This window comes from Arachis stenosperma, chromosome 1, assembly GCF_014773155.1.
Source record: "Arachis stenosperma cultivar V10309 chromosome 1, arast.V10309.gnm1.PFL2, whole genome shotgun sequence".
NCBI lineage: Eukaryota > Viridiplantae > Streptophyta > Magnoliopsida > Fabales > Fabaceae > Arachis > Arachis stenosperma.
Genome location: NC_080377.1, coordinates 102,153,380 through 102,163,081, shown reverse-complemented (window position 1 = coordinate 102,163,081; position 9,702 = coordinate 102,153,380). Strand labels below are relative to the sequence as shown.

The window sequence follows — 9,702 nt, the reverse complement described above, 5'->3', positions numbered from 1 at the left end:
CGTTTAAATCGTTCTATTTGTATCCCTAACATTTAAATCGTTCTATTTGTATCCCTAAAGTTTATAAAAGTGATTCAATGTTATCCTACTATTAATTATACTAACAAATCAGATTATATTTTTCAATTATTCTCACTTGAATGTATTCATTCTCAATTAGGTCTCACTTGAATGTGTTCGATTTTAATATTATACCCACTATTTGTGTTTAGATTCAATTATGTCCCTAGAAAAGTGAATTACGTAAATGTTGTAGGAATTAGTTTTAACTTTGTATTCTAACTTCAAGAAGAGATTTTTAAAACTCAAACTAAAGCATTCATGATGTGTAATTGACGGCAGGATAACATTGAATCACTTTTACAAACGTTAGGAATACAAATAGAACGATTTAAATGTTGGGGACATAAATAGGATTTACCCCAAATGTTGGAGACAAAAACGATACTTTAATCTTTTAAAAGTTGAAAGGATAGGGTAAAAATAAAAAAAAAAATGAATAAATAAGGAAAAGATTATCTTTACTTTTGCTTCACCCACTTTATCTTTCTAATGATAAAGTGGAGAGAGACCGATCAAGCTGGACATGAAGAAAAAAAGAGGACTTACATTAAACTAATAATGATTGTGTAAGAAATAATGTAAAGAGAAATGTTTAGGATATATATATATATATATATATATATATATATATATATATGTGATGTAAATTATTAATACGAGAACTTGTTTGGATGAATAATAAGAGTCTGATCTGAATAATAAATTAATAATGCATTGAATGGTTAGCAACAATATAGTATAATACACATTATTACTTAACATATCTACCTACATAGAGTTATTTATATGTTATCGGTATTGAAAACAATACGTCATATTGCACAAACATTTGACTAGCTAGGCCTCGGGCATGTAGAAGAAGATAACATAAAACTAAAGAAGCAATTCATCACCGAAGGCATAAAAAAGTTGGTGAGCTTCTGATCTGGGAGGGAATACAGTGTGAATATATGGTAATAGCATAAACTAATAGATTTGCCCAAGTGGCTTAAGTAATCAGGCAGTAACAGCAGCAATTATTCACAGATTAATTAATAATTATTCAACTGTCACAGATTATTCAACAATTATTGTTATAAAATAATACCTAGAAGTTAGAAGTATAGAATAGAACAGAGCAGAGCAGATCCAAGGGAGTAGCGCTGGCCGGTGGAACAGAGATGGCGTCGGCGACGGTGGAACAGAGTTCGCGACGGAGGCAGGAGGCGATCCTGGCGACTGTGCTTCACTGCAACCTACAACAAAGTTCAACCAATAACAGCAGCAAAATTCAACAATTATTCAACCAATAACAGCAGCAAAATTCACAGATTAATTAACAATTATTCAACTCGTAACAAGTTTACAGATTATTCAACAATAATTAATTAATTATTCAACAATTACTGTTTAAGAAAAACCTTGAAGCTAGAAGCATAAAAGTATAAAACAGTGGGGGAATCAGTGACAGAACTGACAGGTGCAACCGAGCTGACGCCGGCGACGGTGGAACAGAGGTGCGCGACGGAGACAGGAGGCGAGTCCGGCGACGATGGTGGAGAGCTGCACGATGGCAACTGTAATCTTCGAGGCTCCATCCTACGACGGCGGCGGGAGCAGTCCAGCAGTTGGACGGAAGTGACGGAGATAGCTCGCCGTTGGTGAGGGGAAGGACGAGCTCAAGGGTGAGGGAGGGAGAGGGAGTGCTGCGCCGTTGTGTCTTGTGTGGAGCAAGCAAGGTTCTGAAAACCGGGTTCATTGGTTCATTGGTTCAACCAGAAAAACCGTTTTATAATAAACACCTGATTCTATAAAAAATTCAATGAATAAAGCAACTGGATCTAAACACTGTTCTACTGCATTTTTTAACTTCAAAAGGGGATCATAAACAACTAGTTCTATGAATAAACAAACTACAATGATATGTAATGCCAAAAATAGGCCAATGATGAAATAATAAAGGGTTTCTCTCTTCAATTCTATGTTCAAGCTTGTAGCAAACCAGAATCAACAGAGTAATACCGTTGAAATAGTCTTCCTTCTTAATTCTTATACACCTCAAAGAATTTCCTACAAAATGAAATTTGAACACAATACACAACTTTAAAACAAAAACAAAACAACACTCAGAAATCAATCACCTCTTCCAAACACAGCCTTAAAACAAAACAGAACAACATTCAGAGTATGAGCATTGACCACAAAAATTTGATTACTGAAACAAAACAAAAACAGCAGAACAACATTCAGAGTTTGAGCATTGATCACAAAAAATTGATTTCCAAAACAAAACAAACACAGCAAAACCAGCAGAACAGCATTTAGAGTTTGAGCATTGATCACAAAAAATTAATTTCTGAAACAAAACAAAACAATGAAAACAGAATTTTTTTTCCTTCAGAAGAAGAAAACAATGAAAACATGAAGCATATAATAAATCAATGATCACCAATATCCAGCAAGAATCTCAAAGGCAACAATAACTACACAACAACAATTTAGCAAATAAACAAGAAGAAGACCTAAATAGAAAATCCAACAAATTAAATCGCAGAAACCTAACAATTTAGCAAATTAAAACAACAGCAGCCCAAAAATTTACCAGAAGAACACTAATGCAAGTGGAATCATCATGCTAATATGTTTTCTACAAAGATGCTATTTGCGCAGCTAAAATTTCCTAATTACTAAGATCCAATTATTCTAATTTCACATGCAATCAACTTACTAAGTTTCTAAAAGCTAGAAATGATAAAACCAACCCGAAATATGGTTAAAGCATTTCATCAAACATGTTGAGTGCGGTAAACTTAAAACAAAATAAGAGATTTCAAAGCTTAATATCAATGTCATAGATAAGAGAACATAACTATTGTATACTTTAATTCAGTCTATGAAAAAAATCTAAACCACTACCAAATCAAATAATTAATTATTGTAATAGAAATAAGAAGTTGCAGAGTTTGAAGCAGAGTATTGGTGTTGTGTGAGGGTATTGTCTGGTGGCGGGTTTAGGGAACTCACGGCGGCTACAAAAGAGAGCAGTTCGACGGCTAGGTTGAGCGCGCGGGTTGGTCGCAGAGTTTGAAGCAGAGCAACGTGGCTTCCAGACGAACGCGAATGCGAACCCGAACGGTGATCGGCGAGTGAACGCGAACGGTGAACGCCGAGCAAACTTGAACAGCGAAGAACGCGAACGAAGACGCGAACGTGAACGGCAAACAAACGGCGGCGGAAGCGCGGCTGAACAGACAAAGACGACGGACGCCGAGCTCGAGGAAGCAACTGCGATCGGTGACAGCGAACAGGGGTTGAAGACTTGGAGCACGAGGGAAGCTAGATAGACGGCCGGACGGCGGCAGTATGCCACTCCTTGCGGCGGTGGTGAAGGCTTACAGTGCTAGGGTTTTTTGGCTGAGTTTCTGTGAATGAAAGACAGGGAGGGGGAAAGGGAGAAAGAAACGACGGAGATTCGGAACCAAGAGTGGAAGTAAGCCAAATTTGCCAAAAACGACGCCGTTTCTTTTAAACCGGTCAGGGGGCAAACCGGACCGTAATTGCTGCCAGTTCATGGTTAGACCGCTCAAACCGGCCGGTCTAGTCCGATTTTCAAAACATTGGAGCAAGGGTTAGTGGGTTATTGATATAGGGTTGCCGAGTTAGATGAAAAGGCCAAACAACGGCGTTTTTTGACCGACCGATTCCTAGCCAGTTTGGCGGTTCAAAGTCGGTTTTCTAATCCCGCAATTTTGTAATTAGTCTGAACCAGAATTTCTATCGGTTTGCGGTTCAATTGGTTCGACCGGCCGGTTCGAACAGATTTTCAGAACCCTGACTTTTACGAAAAGATTTTTTTTAGTTTTCTTTTTCTAATAGATTTTTTAAAAAAATTAAAAAATTAATGTTTAAATATCTCATATAAAAATTATTTTTATCTATCAATTATAATTGGGTAAAATAATATAAAAATATTTTTTTGTGTATTTATTATTCAAAAAATATTTTTTTACAGAAAAAAAGATTTTTTAAAAAGATGTAAACTGTAACTTCTAAAAAAATAGTTTTTTTATATTTTAGTTCTTTTATTTTGTTATTAGAAATTTGTCAATATTAAAATATTAAAAAAATATATTTTTTATTAAATTTTTTTATTAATTTAATGATACTCAAATAAATACCGAGTCATATTTATAAAATTTAAAGCCTAAATTAATGCAAATAAAATTTAAAAGACTAAATTAAGATTTATATATAAGTTTTTTTTTTGTGACTAATTTATATGTAAGTTTAGTTGGCCAAACTAAATATTAATATGTACACTTTATCTAAGGAGAATAGAATAAACAAAATTCACACATTCGATAACAACAACTTGCTACATTCCATTACAAATAAACCTTTCTTTTCGGTTTCCATTCTAAGTTCGTGAGGATGAGGCTATTGAAAGTTGCTACTTGCAATCTCAACCATTGGGCCATGGACTTCGATTCAAACACTCAGCGAATCTAGGATTTCGTCGCTATTGCTAAACAATTTGGCGCCGTCATTAGGCTCGACCTTGAGCTCGAGCTTACTGGCTATGGCTGTGAAGACCATTTCTTGGAACTCGACACCAGTCACACACGTGTAATAACTTCACTCGTTCCTTTTTTCTATTTTTCTTTTTTCCCAATTAGAAAATGATGGAAATTGATTTGATTACATTGTGAAGTATGTTGTGGTTTTAGTTTCAGATGGTAATGTTTGAAAGATATCTTAGTATGTGATTTGACGGATGGAATTGTGTGTAACATTGGAGTGCCTATTATCAAGGACTCTGAGTGCTACAATTGTCAGGTTCTTTATTTGAATCGCAAGATTCTCATAATACGCCCAAAGATGTGGCTTGCGAACGATGGCAATTATAGAGAACTTCGATGGTTCACGGCATGGAAGCCGAGAGATCAACTTGTCCATTTTCAGCTTCCCAGCGAGATAGTTGAGGCGTTAGGGCAGACATCGGTTCTCTTTGGTTATGGATTTCTAAAGTTTAAAGACATGTATGTTGCATAATCACAAGCTATATTTTTAAAGTGTTTATTAGTTTAGTTTTTTTTAAGGGTTATATAGTGTGTTTACTTATGAATTCTAGATAATGTGTAAATGCATGTTAAGAACTAATGTGTTCCAACTACTGTGTGTTTGTGTATCCTTAATTTATTTGTTGTCATTCCAACTTCCGATTCGATGTTTATTTCAAAATTGTAGAGCTATTTCGGCTGAAGTTTGTGAAGAGCTATTTATTCCAACTCTCTCACATTCTGAGCTTGCATTGAATGGAGTTAAAGTATTTATGAATACCAGTGAAAGTCATCACCAACTTAAAAAGCTTGATGTTCGTCTTCGTGCTTTTATAGATGCCACTCACATTCGTGATGGAGTATACATGTCTAGCAATCACCAAGGATGTGATGGTGACCGTCTTTAGTATGGTAGAATATGTTTCTCTTAATACAATGACATAATGCTTTGAAGTTGGTGTCTAATGCATATTCTGGAGAATGAATACCTTCAAATATATGCAAGTTGATATATGGACACGTTAACTGTTATTTTAGCTTCTGTTCCATCTTTTGGAGATTTTACTTATGTGACCTTTTTGTTCATTTCTTTAAATTTACTCGTAACAAATGGTTGTGCTTGTGTTGTGGTCAATAGTGATCTCATTGCACAAGGGTCACAATTTTCTTTAAAGGATGTTGCGGTTGTGGTTGCACAAATGGATCTAGATATGGTATTTGTTGCATGACCTCCCACCTATAATGCATGCAATGCCATTTTAATCCTCAACTGTTGACATTAGATTTGGTTTCATAACTCCATTTTTTATATTGGTAGGTGGCAAACCTAAGAGGATATGCAAGTAGCTTTCAAGAGCAAGCAAGCTGTAAAACTAAGGTTCCTTCAATGGAAGTACCATATAGTTTTTGTATACCTTTTAATCTTAAACATCGTCTTTCCATTCTACTAAAGGTAATGCACATTGTTACTATTTTGAGTTGCAACTTTTAGATAATGTCACAAGGTTCTGATATACCTTCAAGGTTCTATCACCTGCCCAACTTGTGGCAGTATGTAGAAGCTATGTTAATAGTGTATACAAATAAATACTGCTTATTTAGAAACAAGAGTAAACCACCAAAAATGCACCCAAAGTATTTTATCGCTAGCAAAAATGTCTCCAAAATTTATTATTGACCAAAATATCCTCAAATTATTTAAAAATGTGATAAAAAAAATTCACATCTATGAACTAAAATGTTCTACGCTAATTGAAAAGAACGATGTGACAAACAGAGAATGTCAAAGTCTCACTTGCCACGTTGAATACTCCGTTAGCCACATCACATTTTTTCCATTAACGGAACAGGCCTTTGATCATGATTAGGCATTTTGACATGTTTTTAAATATTTTAAGGGCATTTTTATTGATAACAAAATTCAAAAATATTTTTATTAGCGCTAAAATAATTTGAGTGCATTTTTTGTGGTTTACCCTTAGGAACAAGCATACTATTTAACTGACCACTAATCAAACCTCTGTTATGTAGCACCAATGAAAGGATCTCAAGGAAGGGTGGTTAAGAGGTGATACATAATTAGATGATTATTGAATTTCTTATGGAATTGGACTTTCATTGATATTGTACTTTTTCTTAGTTCTGTGTGTTTTGAATTCTTTTATTAAAACCAATCTAAAACAATTTCTAGTAATAAAATTAGGATGTCTATCTTTTTTTTCTTTTATATTTTTCAAACGAGGAAGAGGTCAAATAAACAAAACCTTGTAGTTTATGTGTCATTCATTAGTGATTTACTTCTGCCTGCAGAAATTCCAAATGGAGATGAACAAGTTAAAGCTGATGCGATAAGAATAGGAAACTACAAATTTAAAGATAGACAATATCCTATTGATAGCAGAGAATTTGCCAAGCGAATATTCTATATTGTTTATATGGGATCTGAAAATAGGTAAGTAATTTAATGTCTTTCTATTTTTCAATCTTCGTCCGTACAACTGAGTTTATAGCTGCTATTTTTATAGATCCTCTCAATGTTCATAAAGATCAGTCTACCTCTGCTTCCTTCACATGTTATCATAATGTTAAAAAAAGAAATTTCCTTGCAGTTTGGACATGACAAGGTCACAGGCCAAGGTGTTAGCTGATGAAATTGGTTCATGGCACCTTGATCTTTCCATTGATGGAGTTATATCTGTGTTTCTATCATTATTCCAAACACTTACAAAAAAGAGACCACGCTATAAGGTAAATGAAGCATGGACAAGTGAATTATTTTAATCATAGCTAGCAAGTACGATAACTTTGACTTTTCATACACTTGGACTTCTGCCCAAGAGTATGTTGATAATGAGATAAATAAGTGTTACAAATATAAATAGTCATATGTAGATCTCCATATTGATATTAGGACCTAGCTACTGACTGATCAAACTGGCAGAAACTTAGTTTCATTGTGGAGAATCTAACCATTTTTATCCTGACGAAAAGCTTGGAAATCTGATGTGTTTAATTTTTATGTTTTCATATTGTTATTGGTCAAATAATTTCTTTGTATGCATTTACAAGTAGATGGTGGATCTAATGTTGAGAATCTAAGCTTACAGAACATACAAGCTAGAATAAGGATGGTGCTCGCTTTTATGTTAGCATCACTATTGCCGTGGGTTCACAACAAGCTTGGGTTTTATCTTGTATTGGGGAGCTCAAATGTGGATGAAGGTTATGTGGTTACTTGAGAAAGGTCTACACAGATTTTAATTATTACTTTCTGAATTGTTTGCTATTATTTCTCATTTTTGTGGTCCATTTCACATCAATTACTAAAGTTTATCTCTTTTACAGTATGATTGCAGTGCAGCAGATATAAATCCTATTGGTAGCATAAGTAAACAGGACCTTAGAATATTCTTGCGATGGGCAGCCGTCCATCTTGGTTACTCATCTTTGGTAGAAATTGAAGCAGCTCCGCCTACTGCTGAACTGTAGGCTATACGTTCTAACTACATTCAGGTAATATTTTGTTGTCTTATATCTTCTGGCACTGATCCTGAACCCTTTCAGTTGTGATTTTTTAATTACAAATCATATTTGGTATGTGTTTTGTTGCCAAATGAGATTTTTGTCAAGTGGAGGTGGTAATAATGGAATATATCATTACAACAACATGAAGTTCGATGCTGTCCATCTTCTACCGAACCCCATCTTTTCTAGCACAATATTAACAGAGTTCCACTTGACTCTGTCATAGGATTTCTGGAAGTCCAACTTGATGATTGCTGACGCACTCCTCTTCAGTTTTAGCTATTGTACAGTTTCACATGTTATTAACGCTCCATCATGTATCCTTCTGCCCTAGACAAAAGCACTCTGTGATTCCCCAACTAAGCCTGGCATTACTCTCCTCATTCTTCTTGTCAACACTTTTGATATCACCTTATAAATGCATCCAACCATACTCATTGGTCTAATATCATTTATTTCCTTGGCACCTACAAATTTCGGTGCCAGCGCTACCCAAGTAACATTAAAATCTCCTGGTAGCTTTGCCGTCTCAAAGAAGGTCATCACAGCTTTAGTAAATTCCACTTCAATCTCCTCCTAGCACTTTTTTATAAAGTTCATGTTATATCCATCACTACCCGACGCCTTAGATGATTTGCAATCCCATACTGCTTCCTCCACTTCCTCCTCCGACGGTAACACCTCTATCGCTTGAGTTTCCTCCATTTCCATCCGATTGACTAGACCATCTCGAAACCTAATATTTGGCGAAGCTTCCTATTGGTACAGTTTTCTATAGAAATCTCTAGTGGCGACCTTAATTCTTGCATGATTCTTTACCAATCTCTCATTAATCACTAAAGACTCAATCCGGTTATTCTTTCTTCTTGCTGATGCGATATTGTGGAAATATCTTGTGTTTCTGTCCATTCCTTGGCATGTCGAGATCTGAACATTTATTTCCAGTGTATATCTTATCTCATGTACCATATCTCACAACATCTTACTAGCACCATTCTTCTTGCTTCTATTGTACCATCATATACCCCGTTGCTAACCATATCGTCCACTTTCTTGATCGCGTCCTCAAACTTTTTTTTATCTTCTCAGCTATATTCCTAAAGTTCTGCTTGTGCCATCTACCCTGCGATTTTGACAATGCCTTCAGCTTATCCAGAAACTGTGCATCTTCCAAACCCCTCCATTCTTCCTCACCATCCTTAGGAAGCCTTCATCTGTGAACCACGAGTCTAGGCTGCTGAATGGTCTTGGACCTTGAACTATTCTTTTATCTTGCACTATCAATGGGCAATGATCTGATAAACCTCTCGGCCTTCCTCTAAGTCGATTATCTGGCTACGCGTCTAACCATTCCATGTTAACCAGGCTTCTATCAATATGACTACAAAATTGACCTCTAAACCATGTATACTTGCGATCATTAAGCGTCAAGTCCACTGACTCCATATCATTTATCCATGCTCTGAAGTCTTCAGCAGATGTTGACAAGCTAGTTGCCCCTTTTTTTTTCTCTATATGTAAAATTTTATTGAAATCCCCCACGTAACAAAAAGGAATTTGACATATCCCTGTGATA

At 35.4% G+C, this 9,702-nt stretch overlaps 1 protein-coding gene and 1 pseudogene across 9 annotated transcripts; one reads left to right on the top strand and one right to left on the bottom strand.

The window, feature by feature from the left end:
- Positions 1-1,020: 1,020 nt before the first annotated feature.
- LOC130973818 (uncharacterized) lies at positions 1,021-3,526 on the bottom strand. 9 transcript variants are annotated; one of them, XR_009084443.1, is made up of 4 exons: positions 3,067-3,526; positions 2,065-2,112; positions 1,521-1,844; positions 1,021-1,298 (listed from the first exon to the last, which is right to left on the bottom strand). XR_009084443.1 is itself a non-coding variant. In XM_057898700.1 (3 exons), the coding sequence occupies exons 2-3, from the start codon at positions 1,638-1,640 to the stop codon at positions 1,158-1,160; spliced, it is 318 nt and encodes a 105-aa protein (XP_057754683.1). In that variant the 5' UTR covers positions 1,641-2,112; positions 3,067-3,526; the 3' UTR covers positions 1,021-1,157. The 9 variants fall into 9 exon arrangements, 6 of the variants coding, with proteins under 6 accessions (XP_057754683.1, XP_057754511.1, XP_057754749.1 ...); XR_009084435.1 differs by having other exon boundaries at positions 1,521-1,784; XR_009084432.1 differs by having other exon boundaries at positions 1,521-2,112.
- Positions 3,527-4,473: 947 nt separating this feature from the next.
- On the top strand, positions 4,474-9,384 carry LOC130982744 (glutamine-dependent NAD(+) synthetase-like; annotated as a pseudogene).
- The last annotated feature ends 318 nt before the right edge of the window (positions 9,385-9,702 follow it).